The 22,175-nt window shown below is 36.0% G+C and overlaps 2 protein-coding genes across 3 annotated transcripts in view; both read right to left on the bottom strand.

Moving 5' to 3' along the window:
- Positions 1-9,724, bottom strand: part of LOC128858806 (ras-interacting protein RIP3) — a 160,358-nt gene extending 150,634 nt beyond the window's left edge. The window contains exon 1 of the mRNA XM_054095313.1: positions 8,707-9,724. The gene's annotated coding sequence lies outside the window, so the exon portion shown is untranslated. The remainder of the gene's footprint in view (positions 1-8,706) is intronic.
- Positions 9,725-15,727: 6,003 nt separating this feature from the next.
- LOC128858805 (vacuolar protein sorting-associated protein 37A) lies at positions 15,728-20,177 on the bottom strand. 2 transcript variants are annotated; one of them, XM_054095311.1, is made up of 6 exons: positions 19,603-20,177; positions 19,323-19,515; positions 17,268-17,652; positions 17,036-17,187; positions 16,772-16,958; positions 15,728-16,694 (listed from the first exon to the last, which is right to left on the bottom strand). In XM_054095311.1, exons 1-6 carry the CDS (start codon positions 19,701-19,703, stop codon positions 16,570-16,572), a joined length of 1,143 nt encoding a protein of 380 aa, XP_053951286.1. In that variant the 5' UTR covers positions 19,704-20,177; the 3' UTR covers positions 15,728-16,569. The 2 variants fall into 2 exon arrangements, with proteins under 2 accessions (XP_053951286.1, XP_053951287.1); XM_054095312.1 differs by having other exon boundaries at positions 16,602-16,958; positions 19,603-20,176.
- Between the last annotated feature and the right edge of the window lie 1,998 nt (positions 20,178-22,175).

The raw sequence follows: 22,175 nt of genomic DNA, 5'->3' as shown, positions 1-22,175 counted from the left end.
AGTTGGCTAAATGACAGTCCAGAGTATTGTGTACAAGCGCGCGGAGGCATTTTGCCGAGAGTAAACGCGAAAAAAGAAAATCAGTAATGGATTTCAAACATAATAGTTGATTGCATTATATTTGGCTGGAAAATCACAACCAGCGATTGTTCGTGAGCTCGAGCACCTTAAGTAAATAACGTTTTTGTTTATCGCACCATTACTCGTTACAATGATACTGATAGCATCGCGAAACGTCATGGAGGTGGTCATCAAAAGACCGCAACGTCACGGGAAATGGTTCAAAAAATGAAGAAGCGACTTGAGCGAAATCCCCGACGAAGTGCCAATCAAATGGCGAAAGAACTGAAAATACCAGACCGTAGCATCCGCCGGATACTGAGAAATGATCTCAAAGTCAAGGCGTACAAAACCCAAAAGGCGCATGATCTCACATCAAAGCAGCAACAAGTCAGATTTGAGAGAGCGAAGGAGTTGCTTCGTTTGGCCGAAAGCGGTAAATTTTCGAATATTGAGTTTTCTGACGAGAAAATTTTTAAAATTGAGCAATTCGTAAGCTTCCAAAACGATAGGGTTTTTTTTTACTTTTTTTACCGACCGTTCATACGAGAATTTGAGTCATGGATTAGCCACCAGAAGGCAGCACCTGCCACAGGTAATGGTTTGGGCCGCTGTAACCGCATAAGAGCACACTCCAATCGTTTTCATCGAGCCTGGCGTCAAGGTAAATGTGAAATATTATCGGGAAAGTATTCAGTAGGTTGCTTTGAAACCGTGGGCAGCCAAACAGGTGGCAGACCATGGACGTTTCCACAGGACTCGGCACAGTCTCACAAAACTCGAGCGAACCAAGAATGGCTGAAAACCAACGTTCCGAGCTTCATAACGTCCACACAATAGATCTCGAATTCACCAGACGCGAATCCGATGGATTATTCTCTTTGACCCAATTCGGAGAGCAAGGTCCGAACTAAAAGATTCATCAGTCTGAAGGCACTGAAAAAAGCCATTGTTCACGAGAGGGCCGAAATACCTGCAAGTCTCATTCGGGCAGCTTGCGATTCGTTTCTGGACCGTCAAGGGAAAATGTGGTCATATCGAGCAAAAGTAAATTGATTCTTAAGTTTGTACTATTTTCAGACATTTCTTACTTTGAATTGAATAAAAGTAATTTTTCAAACTAATTTTTTGGCCTTTTTAATTGGTTACACTTCGAGTGCCGGAACCTCTAAATCAGTTGAAGCCATTCTCGCCGCTATCGTCACAATATACACCATTCTACAACGGATGATTTGATTAGATAAGCGCATTAAAATACTAGGCAACATAAAATTCGATGAATTTGACAGAAAATAACAGATATATCCTGATTAATTCAAATTATTATTATTTTTTTTTTTTTTTTTTTGTAAGAGGTTTTCCAATCAGAGGTGGTATTTTGATATTCAAAGAAAAATGCTATTTTTTAATATAAATGATCGGATGTTTATTTCATTGTAAAGAGGAAGGTATGCCGTTAAGACATCAGGCAGATGACCACTACGACCACGCTTACAGGACAATATCCTTTTCATGATATTCCATAACCGAAGTGGCTGCCTATGTCCTCGATAGCCTCACGAATTCCATTTTTGAGGTCTTGAATCGACCCTGGGCTGTTGGCGTAGACCTTCTCTTTCACGTGGCTTAAAAGAAAAAAGTCTGAAGGTGTTAAATCACAAGATCTCGGTGGCCAATTGTGATCACCTCTTCGTGAGATAACACGGCCCGGAAACTTTTCCCGTAAAAGATCAATGGTTTCGTTGCTTGTGTGGCACGTAGCGCCGTCTTGTTGAAAACAACGTACCATCCAATTCCGACCATAAAAAATCGTTAATCATCTCTCGATAGCGCAATCCATTCACTAATAACACCTGATATTGGAAAACCCCTTATATGCAACATACGACCCCCATGTCACAGAGCTCTTAAAGGGTTAAAGCAGTTTAAACATATTCATATTATTTGTTTTTGTATTCAATATATTTACAGTTATATTTACAGTTAAATTTTATACCACCACACCACCCACAATTTGTTACCGCCATCAGTGCGCGCATGCAGCATTGTCTGAAAATGTTTTCCTACAACTGGCAATTATTTTCAAACCGTTAATTTTTCATAATCATTCAATAAGGTATGGCAAAACATATGGCATACACGTGGCCAATGCAATACTTAATTATATATTTAATAAATTATTGAAATTATAGTTATGTCTAAAGGCTGGTAAGGTTGATAACGATTAAAAGATCTTCAATAAAATTATTTTCAAAGGGCGCAACAATAAATAAATACATTTGCGCCTGTTAATATGTACAGGGTGGCGCACGAATCGTGCTACAAAAACAAAACGTAATAACTTTTTTTCTGTGTGAGTAATCGGCTTTTTTTTTTTTATTTTGCAGATTAGTATTTAGATTTACAAAAAATGGAGGCTTGGGATACCGAAAAGAGGATTTGGATAGTGCAGCGGTACCATGCTTTGCAGTCCATCATTTCCGTCCAAAGGGAATTTAGGCGGGAGTTTGGCGGCACTCCCCCGAGCAGATGGACCATTATGAGGCTGGTGAACATGTTTGCTGAATCTGGAAGCATCGCACGCAGACCGTACCATCGAGATCCCCATGTTCGGGTCGAAGCCACAATCGCGGCTGTAGCATCGACAATTCAGGCAAATCCAAGAGTTTCGACTCGTAACTTGTCGGCGCAAATTGGAGTTAGCAGACGGTCATTGCAGCGGATAGTTCATGATGACTTAAACTTGTTTCCGTACAAAGTTCAAATCACAAGCAAATTAAACCCTCTGGATTTGCCTATTCGCCTGGAATTTTGCCAAAAAATTATTGAAATGGCCGAAGAAGACAACAACTTGATAAATTGCTTGTTTATGTCTGATGAGGCCCATTTTGATCTAAACGGCAATGTAAACAAGCAAAATTGCCGTATATGGAGTCAATCAAATCCGCAAATACTCCATGAGATGGAACTGCACCCAGAACGAGTCACAGTGTGGTGCGCAGTTTCATCAAGGTGCATTGTCGGGCCATACTTCTTCGAAGAAAACGGTGTAACAGCGACTGTAAATGGGGACCGTTATTTAAACATGTTGAAGGAGTTTTTTTATCCAGAACTGCGGCGAAGACGTATCCCTTTTAACAGCATTTGGTTCCAGCAAGATGGAGCAACTGCACATATAGCCAGACCGGTTATGGAGGAGCTCCAACGAAAATTTAGAAATAAATTGATATCCAGAAATTCCACTTTCCGCTGGCCCCCAAGGTCACCTGACCTCACTGCACCAGATTTTTTTTTATGGGGTTATCTCAAACAAGAGGTGTATAAAGCAAAACCAAGTAATTTGACTGAATTGAAGCAGTCCATCACAACAATAATTGAGGCGATCCCGACTTCAACCCTTCAGTGCGCAATGAACAATTTTCTCATCAGGTGTCGCATATGCGTGAATGAGCATGGAGGTCATTTACGTTCTATTATTTTCAAAACTAATTAGTTACATAAAATAAAATTGAATTATCTATACAATAAAAAAACAAAAAGTTAAATACATTGATTAGAAAAAAAGTTATTACGTTTTGTTTTTGTAGCCCGATTCGTGCGCCACCCTGTATTTAGAACAATCGAATCTGTATTTAGCTGAAGCAACTGAAACGGATCTCAGGCCTTTGATAAATTTAGAATTGAATCACAATATTTTTTTATATTATTATTTTCACTTAATAAAGTTTAGTTGTTTTCGCCGCTCAAGGTTTTCATAATTATTTGAATTATTGTATTTATGTGCATATATAAATATAGATGCCAATATATAAAAATACAAACATTGTTGTGCATAAGAATATTTATTCATGCAAAAACCCAAATGAAACTGATACTCGAAAATCGATTCTCCGTAGGAGGCTTGGGAGCTTGATAACCCACTGAACTTTTCGTTGAATGCAAATAAGTAAACCAAATATTATTGCTGATTGGCCTGCTTAGCAGAGTACGCTTTTTCGTGGCACATGCGGCTGCTAGTAGGTTTATAAGCGCAAGCCGGACTTGAAACATCAAAGATAATAGTGGATTTATTGCTAAAATTAAAGACATCTCGATACGACTATAATAAAATGCGAATAAACTTTTATGTATCAAGAAAACTCCGATTCAGATAAACGAACTGTCATTTGGAGTTGGAATAATACTGTAGAGCTATGTGTTTAAAGGGAAATATAAAATATAGTCACTTTTAAGTGAATGAGTAGGCACCCAAACTTGCCGTGTGACTTTTTACTAAAGTTCCATATAATCAGAATCGAGCTCTTGACTTCAAATGGCTTCCCGTTATGGAATAATGTTTGTTGTATATTTCTGGCAACCGAATGTGACTATCAAATAAGTACAGCGAAAATCAAAATATAAAGAGTAAGAGAACAATTTAGGCCCATAGTTATAGTCGTAAGTTAAAGGAGACTTTAGTTAAAGCCAAACAGGTTTGTAGAAGTTTGAAAATAAATTGTATGCTTTTTTAGCACATTTTTGCTGTTAAGCACTCCTATTTCACAAGGCAATGATGTGAAATCTTGTCGTCCTATCAGCCTTCTACCAGTTCTGTCGAAAGTTTTTGAAAAAGTTGTCCTTAAATGTTCGAGGGTTGAACGCAAAAAAATAATTCCAAAGCATCAGTTTGGTTTTGTCGATTATCCCACAGAAGCTCGTTCTGCAAAACTCCAAATCGGCATAAATAAAATCTCCAAATGGCTCTGTAGCTTAAGGTGGTAAGTGAACGAAAATAAATTTTTACCTGTAACCTTTACCACAAGAAGAACCACCTTCCCACAAATCAACTTAAGGTAGTGTCTGGTCAAATACTCATTTTTTATAGATAATTATTTTTAGGAATTTTTTTTTAAGAAAATTTATTGATTTTATAGTATGCTTTTACTGACATCAAATAGTATACAAAAACATATTTTTGTTTTTGTGACATATTGTTTTGTAGTAGGGTGGCACCAAAGTAAGCGTCTAAAAACAAAGATAGATAGCTTGTCACCGGCATTTTGACTCTTCAGGACCTCTGAAACGAAAAGTTAAGCTGATTATTATTCTGTAGGCTTGTCATTCTGGCATGTGACAATGGGACAACTTTTTTGAAAAATAACAAAATGGCAGACTTTTGAAAAAGCCTTTTTTCAGTCAGTTTAACTCTTTCGTTTCGCGTTTTATTTTCTTAAAAAAATTCCTAAAAAATATCTATAAAAAATGAGTATTTGACCAGACACTACCTTAAACCTTACATCGATCCCACAAAGTGAAAATGCAAATCTTTGCTCGTATTTATCAAATTTGACTAACTTTGCACCTCAATTTTTCTATTTGCAAATGTTATATATTTCCCTATAGTGTAATTAATTTTGCGCCACCTTGCATATACTTAAGAGAGCGATGACTCTCATATTTAACAAAATTTCAATCGGATGTTATTCTTTATATAACATTGGAAATATCGTATGTTTGAAAAAAAAATCGAATTCTTAATATCAACCTTGAAATATCATAAATCTTTGAATTATCCCTTATTTTAATTAAGTTTTTCGTTTCGTTTTTTTTTTGTATTTGTTTTTTATTACATGTACCCATTTGGGTGGATTGGTTTTTGGAAGGATTTTAATACAATAATTTTGAAAATATGTTTGATAACGTCAAATTTAATGTGTATTTTTTATTTTTTGGTAAAATTTGATAAACAAGTTTTATAAATATATATATTTACTCATAACAGGGAGGTGACGCGCCCATTTCTTTTGAAATTCTTGAGATTTTACAATTCTAGTTCGGCATCCAGTATATAAAACTTTTTGAGAACTTTCTATTACTTACGAATTCTCAATAATTACTGTTATTACAAAATACTAAAATGTTGCACTTTCTGCATTTTTGAAAATTACCGTTAAACGCTTATGTAAAGTGGGTTTGTTTAGTGCACAATTCCACAAATCTTTCAATATTCACCAAATTTCGTTCTGATATCTCAATTTTTATTAGAGTTATCGTGTGCACGGACAGACAAATAGACAGCTGAGCCTACAAACAGACGGACGGACTAACATACATATATCGATGGTTTTCGAGAAAAGCGACACAACTCAAAATTAACTTAAAATTCGGAGTTTGCCGTTAAAAGCAAATCTTGAAGCAATTCTGAGAGATGGCGTTAGTGTCGTTTTGTCAGGTGATCCATTTGGCGTGTCACTTATCTAGAAAACTGACCCAACTCAGTATTTTGTATTTTTGAATTATGTAAATTTTTCCGGAAACCATCGATATGTAGATTGATTTCTCTCATCATTCTGAGCACTTTGATATGTGTATCTATATCTATGTACAGTGAAACCCCCCTTGCGGACACCTCCAATAAGCGGACACTCCCCATAACCGGACAAAAACTGAGGAACCAAGCTTTATGTTGTGTTTTTAGAACGAATTCCACTCTAATAACCGGACGCGGACACTTTTTCTCATTTTTTTTGTTCTAATCACCTCTCGAAAGCGGACGCGGACCTCTCGGTAACGGACAAGCAAAATATATCACTGAACAAATGTGTAAAGAAAACAATAAAAACCTCTCATAAGCGGACGCGATACTCTAATCCACGGACAACAAAGATAGTAGATAGACAATAGTTGAAATAAAAGATATTAAAAGAATATGGATGGGCGGTGATAACGTCAACAAAAAGAAAAATTTATTAAACGCGGATGGCTCAAAAATTGGCCATTTAAGTTTCGAATGGTTCGTTAAGGCCAGAAGCCAAAATATACCAATATCGGGTATTATTATAAAGGAAAAAGCAAAAGAAATCGCTGGCCGATTAGGTATTCAAAATTTTTCTGCGTCAAATGGATGGTTGGAGAAATGGCGTAGGCGTCATAATGTGACTTTCAAAAAAATAAGTGGGGAATCTTCCGAGGTTAATTTCGAGGAAGTGCAGCAATTTAAACAAAAACTACGAAATATTTTATTAGGCTACAGCCCAAAAGATATTTACAACGCGGATGAAACTGGACTATTTTTCAGTGCTTTGCCCAATAAAACTCTTGCTCTGAAGAATGAAAAATGCGTGGGCGGTAAGATATCAAAAGAAAGATTACCTGTGCTATTGTGTGCCAATATGGTTGGAGATAAAGAAAAACCATTGGTTATCGGAAAAGCAGCATGCCCACGCGCTTTTAAAAGAGGCAATATAGGAAGTTTGCCAGTGGAATGGAAGTCAAACCGTAAAGCTTGGACGTCTCGGAAAATTGGATGTCTGGAATTTATGTGTGAGTGACTAGAAATGCTTGATAAAAAAATGGGCTGCCAGAAGAGAAAAATTTTATTATTTTTGGACAATGCTACAACTCACCCTCGAGATATTAAACTAGATAACATAAAGTTGATCTTTTCACCTGCTAATACAACATCCGTTTGTCAGCCCCTCGATCAGGGTATAATACAAAATTGTAAGTGTCATTACAGATGCCATATAATCAAACATATTTTGACAAAATTAGAAGACATTCTAATGGACAGACTTTCAAAAACTTTTGACATTTTGGAGGCTGTTTTTTTTATTAAATCTTCATGGAACAACGTAACGGCAGAAACTATAGAGAATTGTTTTTCGAAAACCGGGTTTCAAAAAGCTCCGCTTGAATGTTCTGACTTCGAGGCAGAGGATGATATTCCCATATCGACACTAATGGCTTTGATAAAGATTTTAAATAAAAATCAGCAAGGTCAGTATACAGAAGAGTTTTTGTTAATCAACGAAGTTGTTAATACAGAAGACAATAACATTGACGTTGTCATTGACGAAATTAATACTGAGGAATTATCTGACGGAGAAAGCGAAGACTCAAATCATGTATGTGTCCAGGATGAATGTCAGATCAAGTCATATCCTGAAGCATTAGAACAACTGCGTCGCATTAAACAATTTCTAAGAGACGATATTACTGGATTCCAATACGCCAAGACTTTAGAATGTCATCTTGAAAACCTTTTCCTGAAACATAAACAGGAAAATCTACGACAGACTACGGTATATGAATTTTTGAAGCCTAAAATATAAATATGTTCAATCAAATATGTATGTGTAAATATATTCATTGTTCCCAATATGAAAATGTACATACATACATATATATTTTTCAATAAATATGAAAAAAAACTGAACGTACCATGAAAAAACATAAAAAAATTGTTTAAAGAGGTGGGATAGTAATTTTAACTTAGAGTTTTTTTTTTAACCCACATAATCGGACGAAAATTGTGGAACCATTAGTGTCCGCTTGTGGGAGGTTTCACTGTATACCGATTCCGGCAGGCTGTTATGAGCAGCCGTTATGGGCACAAAATTATGAAAGCCTTGTGCACTACTGCTCTCCGGTATAAAAGTGTAAGGTGCACTTCGAACGCTGAGAAAATTTATTGCTATGCGCTTAATTGGTAATGTTTTAATTTGTTTTCTACTGACACCATATGAATATATTTGAAGCAAAAACAAGAAAACGGCAAGGTGTAAGGGTACAAATTATATGCAGAATGAAATCAGAATAAACGGAACTATAAAATTTTTTTAAATCAGATTATATAATACATAAAATCTTTGATGTTCTACTCACTTAACCAGTTCATAAATTCAATGACGTTCTCGTCATTGACCTCACTGAACCAACTGCCTGTTGTTGCGATTAATTTTGCTTCAACTACTGCTGCGGCTGCTGCTGCTGTTGACTTTGTTATTTCTACTTTACGTACTGTATACGCTTGCTGACATTTACGGGTATTGAGAAGTATATTCGACTTTTGTTAATTCAGTGGCCACAGCTGACTTAACAAGCCAGTATTTGGTATAAATAAATAATCAACACCGCCGATTTCGAAGACGCAGAAAAGTCATTGAAACAAAAACAAAAGCCGAAAACTAAAATAAATTCCACAACGACGCAGTGTAACAAATATGTGAATGCTGATTTAAAAAAAAAACGCACAGAGAGCCTATAAGAGTATTTTTAATTTAATGTTGCATAAATATGTATGTACTTAAAAGTAATATGCGACTCACATATGCACATTCGAATATTTACGTTTATGAGTATTTTCGTAATTTAAAAACAACAGCCTATTTTTCGTAATGAAATTGTAAAAAAATACAATTTTTGGAGATGCGCAGTTTTTACTGAGGGGTTTTCTTGTTTTCCAACATTTCATAGGCCTCCAACAAAATGTACGTACATTTGTAATACTCGATTTATGTGCTTACACTTTTACTTACACTTGTACCGTCAACTGCTTGTATTTATATATTGCCCTAAGGATAATGACACTTGTACACCCACGCCGACATACATACAAACATATGTAACAATTTACATGCCAAACATATTTCAGGCAACAACACTTTTCACTATCACTGTTGCTAGTTGCTTTTTAGCCACTAATATTTTACATATGTATGTATCACCACGTACATACAAACATAATTATGCACTGATGGTAATACGTGTTTCTCTTTGGTTCATAACGTTTTTATTCTTCAAAATCATTAATAGCTGGAAAATTCATTAAGTTCCATTGACCATTCAATTCGTTTGTTAACTTTCCGTTTCGTCCACAAGACGTGTGTAGCATTTCGCTTTTCAGGCACAACTGTCAATTTTTCGCTTTCGTTTGCCGATAGACCCACAAACAAATGTACATATGTATGTATGCAGCACTCGTTACGAGTCGCACGTCGAACATTTTCGGATTTTCCATTCCTTTTTCGTTGTTCTTGTTACATTTATGCATACACACATACACACATGCATATATACATATTGTTGATTCTCCAAGATGCAAAGTGAGCGTCGCTGCTGCTTGAGGTTTGTTGGTCGCTGGTGGTGTTGATGTTGGATAAGATGGAGGCAGCGGTGTGAATGCCAACAGTTTGTTGGTAAATCAACGTGCGACGCTTTTGTGAAACATTGCGCAGTTCATGCTTATCAGCGAAGTTTCATTTGCTGCGCCTATGGTGAGGCAATTCGTCGTAGGGCATACCCATGACTGTATGTGTGTCAATATTGCTGCTTTACGTATGTATACGCGCTCAGTGTGATGTGAAGAACAACAACTTGCGCTCATTTATTTAAACACTCTCATCGTTGCTCCGTTACAGATGACGGGAAAATCGTTATGGAAGCTATTGTGGCGGGCATTTTGCTGGTAATGCATATTTGGCCTATCAACCGTTTTATTCAAAAGTTTTGACGTGAAAATGCATAATTAAACAGCGTAAAAATTATAACGAAACCTGATTGAAAATTTTCATTATTGTAAAACCTGATTCTAAAGCGAATTCTAATATTTCATTACAATTTTCCCGATATTATGACAAGGAGTAGGGGTGAGACCAAATAATTATATAAATACAGTATCCCATAGACATATGTGAACCATAGGCTTGTGAATTTAAGTATAAAATTGATAAAATGCAAGAGAAAAAAAGAGATAGAGCTACTCTAGATGGCGTAATTCTAGATGAAGTGAAGAAAAGAGTACAAAATTGCAAAGAGCGCTGGGTTAGTGCAAAAACGTGCAAGTCGCGAGAACCTTCTTTCTATGGTTAGATTGACGGCGCTCGAGGGAACTTGTAAAGCCAACAATGCCTTTATATCATGCGACGAAATAATCCGCAAGCAAAAACTTTCTTTTATCACCAATAGCGGAATAATCCGCAATAAATAATTTTTTTGTTAAAGTTTGAGGAAAATAAATAATTTTGGTAATCCTGTAAAATGCTTTTTCATTTGAACAAACAGTAAAAGTTTTGCCGACGCAAGGTATTTTGGGTACATCGTGCATTTCGAGCGGTGATGCAAAAGGGTTAAGCATCTTGGCTCTCACTTTTTCGCTATATCTGCAGATATAAGAAGTTTAGATATCACAAGCAAGTTTAGAATATCATCAATAATAAGAAGCGCTTGAAACAACCGTAATTTGTCATCGTTTGGTCTTCTCCATAACCCACAAATATAACATCCTCTCTCCTATCTTTTCTTGACTCTTTTTTTCTTTTTATTCTCAAACTGCTGCTATTATAGGTTAGGTTAAATAGTTGCCCTTGCGAGGGCTCACTTGGATGAAATTTTTGAAATGAAATACAACAATGTATTCCAAGGCTATTCCTTCCAATCCAATGACTGTTTGAAACGAACGTGCTGAAATCCTTTATAAGAATATTACTCACACGCCCTGCAGATTAGTGGGATAATTGGGATTACTCATACGACCTGCCGTTCACGACGATATTTTTATTGGTCCCATTTCGGTTGGTCCCAATAATGTTAGATTACAAGGTTTAGCCATTCCAAACAAAATTGTGAGAGTAACTGCGGCTGCCACGTCAACGGGAATTCATATTCTTACGCTCGTCCAATCAGTCGGTTATCTCGGCAACCAGCTGATTCCTCCACCTTGTAAATTCTTTTCACCATCTAAAGTTTGGAATTTGAACTATCGATTTTTTGGACTTTATCAGCAGTAATAACACTCGTTTATTGTTAATACTTACAAATTGGATGGCATTTCACTTGAACAAAGTTGGGATATATTAGAATTGAATATCAAAAATAATCAGTCGCAGCCATTTGACGCCATTGGGCCATGCGAAGCTTCCAGAGACGATTCAAGAGTTGAAACAAGAAATCGAGGTTAAAAAGAGGGTGAGATCATGCTCAACATATTTCGGTCATGTGAAGGTATCCCGCGCGAAACTAACGACCTATTCACATAACCACTGACACACAACAGCATGTCTCGTCGACTTACCTTTAGATGAGATAGACGCTGACGGCCGCTGATTGCTCTGTACTGGCAGGGCTTGATGAACTGCTAGAAGCAGAGAACCTATAAAGACCAAAAACTCAGATTTCCCCTGAAGACAATTTCATTACTCAAAAAATGAAGGCCGGCGGGCCAATTAGATGTCCTAAATTCAGTAGTTTTCGCGAAGCGTTGTAGAATGAGAAAAAAACAATTAGCCAAATGAAGTTTTGGGGATAGTTTAATATATATTTGAACTAAAAAAAAAAAATGTGTACATTCTCTAACAATATATTGTAAGCCGAGTTATCAATAGATTCCCAGAGCGCCTTGCCACTGAAGTATCCAACTTCTGTACAAGATACAACTTGCAATTTTCATCTGAAAACAAAAAAAAAAAAAGATTATTAATTTTGATGTAATTATCTTCGATGTGAACTAAGAAAATTGGGAGAAACACGTAAAATTCGAATTTTTGGGGAAGGTAGAAAAAAAAAATGGTTTTTCAAGGAAAAAAAAAACTCTTAACTGGGTAAAAAAGTCGCTTAAAAAAAGTTTTTGGATGTTTTTTTTAGTCAATACTGAAGATAACGCATTTTGAATGAAATGGATAGCTCGTTTAGTTTTTTTGCAATGGTGTACATAAATTAGGTAAAATCGTGAAAATGAAAAGCCGAGAAAACGCGCTTCAAACTACAACAATAAGCGCACGGTTGCTCGGCGCCGCACTACGCTCGGCTCAGTAGCTCTGCAAATACTTGGAATTTAACTCTGAAAATTTGTGTCTCATGTTCTTGAATATCTAAGCTATTGATTTCAGGAAAAAAAAAATCGATTTTTTTGACCTTTTAATTGGCCCGCCGGCCTGAAGCAAATTACGATTTTTTTCTTTCTCTTTATAGAATTACGCTTTAAAGTAACACCGCCACCGTGGCCGATAGGCTTGGTGCGTGACTACCTTTCCGAAGTGCATGGATTTTAAGCCCCGAAATACCAAATTGAAAAAAAAATTTCTAATAGCGTTCACACCGCGCCAGACAATGGCTAACCTCCTCACAAAAAACCATGTTTTTGTGTTCGGAACAACATCGAGACGCACACCACAACTAGAAGCTCAGACCAAACACGCAATAAAGGGCGTAAGCGCCAATTATCTATAAGAACAATAGAAACTCGATTCTTGCACGTAATGAAAACTGCGCTCGGAGCAAGTTTCTAGGTTGTTTCCCCCCACACAAATTAAAACAGTTTTTTTACAGATAGCAATCCAAGTTTATTTGTTTTTATTATATTAATTAACACACTTGAAAGCGATGAGGTTCATTTGTTATTATTTGTCATTTGTTGCAAGTTTCAATTTGGGTTTGTTTGGACACATTCGCTTGTTCAGTTCCACACAGTTTCTGAGCTTCTGCAGCGTCATAACACCGTTTAAGCAAGCATTGTTTCGCTCTGCCGGACGCAAGCATATATTGAATGCTGACATTGCGCCTTCCGATGTAATCCCATTCGCATTTACCATCACGTCCTTTGTTCCTTCAGCGACTGTTTCGTCTTCTTCATTTAAAGCTGTGAGTTCCGAATGAGATTCAACAATCCATTGCACGTTTTCAGATTGGGAGACTTGCTGCAATGGTTCTACTTCCAGAAGCAAAGTCGCGATGAATTGAGTATTGTATGTATCATCAGCTGTTTGCAATCGTAACTCCGAAAGAGGAATGATATCGTCACAATCCCAGTAAGACGCTTTTTCAAACAGTTTTTGATATGATGACTGAATTGAAGTTGCAGTAAAAGCATACCATGCACTAGCTACAAAACGTATTGCATTTTTCAGGTCGTTATTTGGCAGTGACTCATCGATAGTTTCTCCCCGAGCAATAATGTGGTTTAAAATTGACTTATTGTAGTTCCTTCCTGTAAGCCTTGTAATGTGTTGACTATAGCCTTACAGTTTGAAGAAAAGCGCATTACTGATTTTTGGCCATAGCAGCACTTCAACTCATCTTCTTTAGGATGGTATGGGGAATTATCAATACGAAAAAGTGCTTTTTCCATAAGATTTTGCGCACGTACCTGTTTATTTAAGCATTTGTTTAAAACAGGATCATTAGTTTTAGCAAAAGTGAACATACCTCTGTAACAAATGTTCTGTGAAATCATTCTTCAAATAAAGCTAAAGTCATTCAAACATTTTTATTTACTTTGTAGACAACAGGCATATCAGTAAAAATTTTTAATGAACGCGGATTTGCCGATTTCCTTATAAGCATTTTTTTTGCGTTATGATTTCCAGCAACATTTGTACAGGCAAAGATACTGATCTTATGCGCCGGAGCCGAGATTTTTTTGAGCGCACAAGAATTTTATTGGGAAGAATTTCCAAAACAAGTCAGACTCATCGGAATTCTATACCTGCCCTTTCGTCAATCTTAAATCCATAATTGTTTGGTTACATTTGTGCAATAATGGATTGATGCAGTCACTCTCATTTGATAATTTTTCTCCGCAAAGATTTAGCCATCGTATTCCATGCCTCTTTTTAAAGTTTGCAACCCAACCATGGCTAGCGTGAAAGCCTCCTGGCTATTCCTGTATTTTGGCATGTAACAACTTCGCTTGCTCTTTTAGCATATCACTTTTAATTGGTAAGTTTTTGGTCCTTTAATCCGCAGACCAATAGAGCAACGCCTTTTCTTTTTTTGGAAATTCAGAAATCTTAAGAGTTTTCCTTTAACTTGGACCGGATTTAGGTGGCGTAACAAAGTTCTTTATGAACTGTTCATTTTTTTAATACGAGCAACAATACTCTATGCACGCGAAAGTTTTAGCTAAGCATTAAGAGGTTATATACAGTTAGAAGGCCGAAAAAAAGCGAGTTTTCTATACATTTTTCTGAGAAAACTTTTAAATTTATTGATCTAAAAATTTGTACACATATTATGTTATCTTTAACTGTATTTTAAGACTTAGTATTAGTAAAAATATTTATTTGGAAAGGAGCTACAGCTGATCTCCGGGAACTTCTCTCAAAAAATACCTTTTGCGGTGACCACTATATCTCTGAACTGGATCCTCTAAAAGTGAAAAACCAAACAGATTTCGTTAAAGTAATGTTAAATCTAGTAATTAATCGAAGGAATAAGTAAAATAAATGGTTTGACAAAATGGCGTTTTCTCAATAAAAAAAAACGATTTTTGACCAAAATTCCGTGCTTAAATTGTTTATAAAAAAAATATATTTATCAGTGGGAAAAAATCTTCAATTTATTACTAAAAAATATATTTAAGAAGCTCTTGTTAAAATTTGAGACTAATCGGTTTAGTCGTTTTCGAGTAATGTTGGTCACCGACTTTGAAAACACCATTTTAAGAAAAAACCGTTTAAAGTTTGAAAAGCACTGAGTCTATGTAAGTCTTAAATGCCTTTTCAAATTTGCGTGTAACTTCGAAAATATTCACCGGAACGATATTAAATTTTCAGTGTGTATTCTTAATTATATGGATCCAACCTCTCGAAACAGCAAGTTGCCTGGGTCTACGGTGAGATGAGCTAGACGCAGACGACCGGTGATTTTCATTGCACTGACAGGGTTTAGTATTGCTGCTACAACAATAACATTCCTATAAACCAAACGTTTCCACTACAGTCGGTTCTCGCTACCGGAACGACCCGGATCTATATCCACTAGGGCGGGTCGATTTTTGCCTCCCCACAAATCGAGCCGGCCTAATATCCACCCAAGGACTCCAGTCACTCCAGCAGCATTCCCCGTACATGCTTGGCGAATGTTTATGCTGCTACAACAACAACAAAATTAGTAGAAAAACCAATAAGTCGTTTCATATAATATTTTGTTGGAATTCAATTTATTTGCAATGAATCAAATATACAAATTTTGCCAGTAATATCTGCTTATTTCTATGGTGTTAAATGACATCACAATAAGTTCTGGTTGACTTTGCAGTTTTATTACAATGCATTCACATTACTAAGCAATGAATAGTAATTGCACAAAATAAAAGAATTAAATAATTAAATGCACTCATCACGTATGTATTCAGTTTTATTTATGCATTTGAAGAGCTATAGTAGAGCACGTCTATAAACGAGAAGCTGCAATATACTACATTTTTCCAACAAAACTCGAAAAGGTATTTTCACCACACTAAAAACCAACTGCCGCAGATTAAAATCAATTTGTTTGGTTTGGTTTTTATTAATTTTCTTCTTTTTTGTGCTGAAACTACATTGCCGAGTTTGGTTAGACGAACAGATGATATAGCGGTTTCTCGTCCTTATAGGCACTCTCACTCTAATTTAGCGCATTTTATAGTATTACTATATTATTAACTATATAGACATAACAACGAAACTTACTTGGGCAGATTAATAATTTAATTAAGAGAACTATATTTACTTATATTGCATTTTTTCTTTGTAAGAAAAAAAAAATGTCACTAAAAATATATTAATGCTTGACTAAGATTGAATAATTTCCTTTTTCCTTTTTTTTCTTGTTCTTATACGAGATGGACACCAATTATTGTGGAGATTTACTAACAATATAAACATCACAAGACACCTAATACAGTAAAACTGACTTCATACGTTAGCCATTGGGTCGAAAATACAAGCTTAATGACTAAACTGTAATGCATAGGTAATTAAAGAAAGTTGGCTATCGATTTGCTGCAATACCTGTGACGTAGCAATTTGTTTGGGTAGCCTTTAGCGTTGCTATTTTTTTTTTTTTTTGGTTTTTTTTTTTTGCCAGATTCAAAACTACTGCATACCTTAGGAAAGCTAAATCACGTGCAAGAAAGTACATATACAATAATATAATACCGTATGTTTTACATTAGCCATATTAGCTTATATACCGGCACGTTCCAATGCGCTCAGTTGATGGCCCAAACGCTCTTCTTTGGCTTTACGTTCGGCACTTACTTTTTTCGAATGTGTGTAATTATTTAAGAATGTTTGTACATCGATTTTCCCATTGAGAAAATGCTCTACGTGACGATCGCAATCGCAGTCTGCATTTGAGGCGGCAATTTGTAGCAGTTCCTATACGAAATAACAGCGAAAAATTATGAATTGTTAAAATTAAATTAGAATTAAAATTAAAAAAAAACTGTATTTACGCGTATGTGTTGCGGCGCATACTCCTCTGACTTTTTTAAGTACTTTTTGTTCAGCTGATCGCATTTTTCACCGAGATTTTTAAGCGCAGTCACATCGTCGCTTAGTTTGCGTTTTAATTCAATCAAATTCGTTTCTTTAGATTCATTCTCACCTGCGTAAATGGCACAAAATTTTAGTTTATTTTTAAGATTGATAAGCTATTAAAGTTGCAGTTGTTCGCCTCGTACTTACGTGATATAATCTCCACCTGGCTGATCATCGAATCAAGCTCCTCATTTAAATGTTGTACTACAGACATCTCTTCAATAAAATCATCAAAAAACTGCGGATCAGTGTCCAGCTGCTTCAGCTCGTCCAGCGACAATGTGGAGAGATTTGGTAAACTGCTTTCATTGATTTTAGAAGATTTAGCAGAATCTAATGGCGAATTCTCTTTGCTGCTATCCAAAGATTTTGCCGCCACGGTTGTTGGTGTACCCATAGCGTTGGCGTTGGTGTTGCTCGAACGGGATGGTATATTGATTGGGCTACCGGCATTGACAATGGGTGGCGGGAAACGCTCATATTCACGTATAATAGCCTGCACAACGCGGCCCAGATCCGAATGGGGAGAGTACTGTAGCAAAACACAGAAAGTAATTGACTATAAATATTGACGAAATTATTTAGTTTTTTTTTAAAAAAAGAAAAATACATTGAACTATGAAATCGCTAATGAGGTATAAACGTAGTATACACAACAGCCTGGCCCACGCCACCGATCAAGGACTGTCACGTCCCCCGACACTCGGTTCTACGTTACCGGCACGACGAGGGTTTACTATAGATCCAGCGAAAGACTGTCACTCCAGCAGCACTGCCTGTGCATGTATGAGGAATGTTTTTGCTGCTACAACAACACCAACCAAGAACTGTCACTTAGCAACTAGCAACATTACCCAAATTGTTAGGGATTGGATGAATGAATAAGAGGTAAATTTTGTTGTTATTAAGTTGTAGAAGGTCCAGAACTGCAAAGCGTTTTGTAACAAATCCGACAGAAAACTGTCAAACTCTACTAAAACTTGGAAGGAAAGACGTTCGGTTGATGGTCGATATTATTACAGGACACAACCCAAGGGGTCAGCATATGACTACCATTGGAATCAATGTGGGCCCACTGTGCCCGTCTTGCTTGGCGGAGGCGGATAGCACTGAGCACTTTTTCTAAGAGTGTCCTGCCTTTGCTAGAGGAAGGCTACAAGTATTGGGTTCCGATGTCGTGAGAATGAGTAATATTCGTTATCTAAAAATGGAGGATATTTACAGATTTGACAAAGAATATGGAAAATTCTCACAGGACTAACTACTGTCTCTGTCTCTATTCTTTCCTATCTCGTTCTCTGATACTCTTCTCCTTTCCTCCTTGACTATCTACCCCCTTTCCAGAGCTCTAAATACAATGGGCATTTTGGCCTGAGTGGCACAACTACGTTCTGGATACTGTAGCAGGTTAAACTCCTACTTATCCAGAATTGACCCCGACATACCAAACATATATCCGGCATGTGAAGATACCCCGCACGACACTAACCACCTTTTCACATACCCTCTAAAGCCTACTCTTCTAAAACCCCTCTCCCTCTGGACCCAACCCGTCGTTTGTTTCTTAAGCCTACCTTTAGATGAGCCAGTCGAAGACGACCGGTGATATACCCTACACTGACGGGGCTTCTATTACTGTTAAAACAACAAGCTACTGCGACGCAACACATAGGCACTAGAAATCCATGTGTTTTTGTGTATGTATGCATGTACATGTGAATTTTATTACGCCGCAAAAAATACGCCGGCAAGTTTGCATTTCACTGTGCCATCTAACCGGAAATCTGCACTTGCTGATCCAAAACTACACAAGTACGTCAATTGCCTCTTGCAGCCCAGCAGCATGCTGGGCATTGTAAAACCTCACACATGTACTATGTATGTACATATATACAAATGAACATCCACATATATATGTACATTTGCATGTGGACTGTGTGTATATTCATATGCCGTATCCTTGATAGTCTTATGAGTGTGCGCGTAAGAAACCTTGACTGCTCACAAAAAATGGCAAATTTTTCTTATGAAAAATCGTTAATGTGAAGGCCAAACAACTATCAGTAAATTTTAATATGAAACAAACAACAGCTGTTGGATAGTTGCACATCATCCTTGACCGCAACGTTTCAATTTGGAATTAAAAGGTCACCTCCACAAATAACTTGTCCTTCAAGTAGCTCCATACACTTCAGCACTTACATTGAGCAATCCAGGCGCCGTTTCAACTTCACCAGTCGCCGAATTCACCCAATGATGCTGCACAGTTGGTGATATAACTAATTTAGGTCGTTCATTGGGAAAATTCGCACCTAGTTGTACAGCAAGTAACAACGTTCGCCCACCAGACTCGAAATGTATGCAATATTCCTCCTGCTCCGCAACTTCAACAACACTGTCGTATATAGGTATAAATAGAATGTAAAATGTTAATTGCAAAGTTAAATAAACATTAAAAATATGTAAACTAACGTCGACTTACTTATCGTTGAATATTTTTAATGTATCAATTTGGCGTTTGCGAAAATCCAAATTGGAGCATTTCGTTTGCTGCTGTTGCGCTCCTTGCGGCCGTGGGAGCATTTTACAAGGCGAATTGATTTAATCTGCTTATCCTGCTTTTCTATATTTTATCTGCCAACTTCTCCTCTGAAATATTCAGCACTTCCTATTACTCACATGGCAAATCAAGTTTAAGTTTCCATTATGTTAGCTAACTACTCTCTGCGTGGAAGGCAGTATGGCTACTTAAAAAGATTGCAATAAGCTGTGGTTTTGCACTTTTATTGCTAATTTATCCAACTTTTATTTACTGTTCATATATATATGTATATTGCAATTGTTCTCCGTCGACATAGTATGCACTAGTTTAATTTCAACTTCGTATTTGGTATTAAAATTTGATTCATTCTTTTTTTTTTTTTTTGTTTTTTGTGCCAAGATTTACAATATCGAAAATTGGTAAATGTATGAGAAGAGAACTGCCGGAGAAGGAATTTAATTTCCACAGTAAACAAAAAACGTATGACGACTAAATTATTGCAAAGTAAGCAGTGTTACCACACCAGTCATATACAAAAAAATTGAAAGGCTTATAGGAAATACATAGTGCTGGTAAACGGATATTGAGAAATTGGCTCAAACATAATGATCTTCAATTAAATGTTATACAGCTAACCACAAATATAGATACTGCTACCTAAACAATCATTCATTCTTGATTCAGAATAAAAAAAATTATAATCGCCCTTTAACAGGAATGCAATTAATAAAGAAATACATACCTGCTCAAAATAACAGTTACACAGTGGTACTACAAATTAAACATAGCAAAATAAGGTTATATTGAATAATTCATAAAAAAAGCAAACGCAAAATTACTCTCTACTCATATAAAAACCAAATAAATAAACTTAATTATAATACGTTCACATATAAGTAGATGATCTACTTTTTCGTGCTTAAGTAGATTATCCACTTTTTCGTGCGAGATTTCCCATACGAAATTTCTCTACCAAAATCTGAGATTATAAAATAATCCTAGATAATAACCATACTTTCTGGTATACAACCCTGTGTTATCGATAATTATTATTACGAATGTAAAGAGAAACATCAAAATAAAAACTAAATAAATGGACGCCGGCAAAGAAAACAGATCTGTAAACATAATTCTAATAAAATTTTTGTTAAATATTATTAATTATTGAGCGAGTGTCCATAAACGTTTTGTCCCCTTATTACTTATCATAAAATGTAATACAGAATTTCCCCTGCGTATTGCTGCCATAATTTTTTGCAAACTCAGTCAACGTCGTTTACGGATTTCCTCCAACTGTTTATTATTAGCAGCCAATTGCACAATTAAATTAGCTATTCCTTCTCCTTGTCTTTTCTTCATATCGTTAATAATAATCAAACGAATCAAAAACACCGAAATACTCCACCAAAATAATTTCTATGAAGAAATACCTTTCACAATAGTATTGACAGCTGATTGTCAATTTTGCAGGTAATCTGCCATATGTGAACGGGTAGATTAACTTTGTGAAATTATTGGTAATTAATGCATATGTGAACGTACTTTTATTTAGTACTAGCTTTAACCCTCGGCCCCGCTCGCGTAGAAGTAGTTTTGAGGGATTTAGGATATGTATATAAAAGAATTACAAGCAATAATTTCATAGAAAATAATTTTTTATTAATAACCATAATATTACAATACCCGGCATCTGTTGCTATGCCTCGTTGAATAAAATCAAAACAACCAATCAGAAAAATATCAAGCAAAATTATTTTTATTAATTTTCTATCTAAAACCGTTTTTAAACTTTGCAATTGGGTCATAGTTGAACAGCTTATGTGGATTATGAAGTCTAGAATGTGCTATAAATAGTGGGAAATAGGAAAAACTAAGAATTTTTAGATTAAATTTAAGCAAATATTCGATTATTAGTGACGCATGAGAGTGGTGGCGCGGCCTCGGGGCTGTGAGAAGGGAGTTCCATCATAAAAACATGCCTATAACCTTCATTGGGTGAAAATATGAATGTATACAAATTTTAACGTCATTTGGTGTTGTCGTTTCGTAATGATGCGCGGGCAACGTACAGACATTCACCTTTATAGTATAGATAATAAAATAAAAATACTGAGATCAAAAACTATTTCCACAGCCCCCAACTAGGTTGCCTAAAAATGGACACATTTGATACATTTGAGTTATGTTATACGTTTTGTATTATTTTAATGAATATCCTGCATCATTTTGAACTACCTTTGCTATTCTCTGCGCATACTTTTATTTAAACTCTGGCATGTCTTTTAGGCGAGAGTCTCATCCCACATTTTTTGAATATATTCCCTTAATTGCCTTCTATTGGTGAAAGATTGATTTGTCACTTTTGTTTTTTAATTTTATCACAGAATTTTTTGCGAAGTTAAATTAGGCGATTGACTTGGCCACCTCAACATATTAACAATGTAATACCCAAATTTTTTTTAAATATATTAGAGAAATGATGTGCTTGAAGAGAGACCCAACTAAGTTTTTCT

This window comes from Anastrepha ludens, chromosome 3 (assembly GCF_028408465.1).
Source record: "Anastrepha ludens isolate Willacy chromosome 3, idAnaLude1.1, whole genome shotgun sequence".
Classification (NCBI taxonomy): domain Eukaryota; kingdom Metazoa; phylum Arthropoda; class Insecta; order Diptera; family Tephritidae; genus Anastrepha; species Anastrepha ludens.
This window is presented reverse-complemented; position numbering and strand designations above follow the sequence as displayed.

Coding starts and splice junctions, on each gene's coding strand:
- LOC128858805 (XM_054095311.1), bottom strand. CDS start 19,703: ATGCTCCCACGGCCGCAAGGAGCGCAACAGCAGCAAACGAAATGCTCC. Junction 19,516..19,602: donor TTAAAAATATTCAACGATAA/GTAAGTCGACGT, acceptor TATATACGACAG/TGTTGTTGAAGTTGCGGAGC. Junction 16,695..16,771: donor GAGCGCATTGGAACGTGCCG/GTATATAAGCTA, acceptor CACGTGATTTAG/CTTTCCTAAGGTATGCAGTA.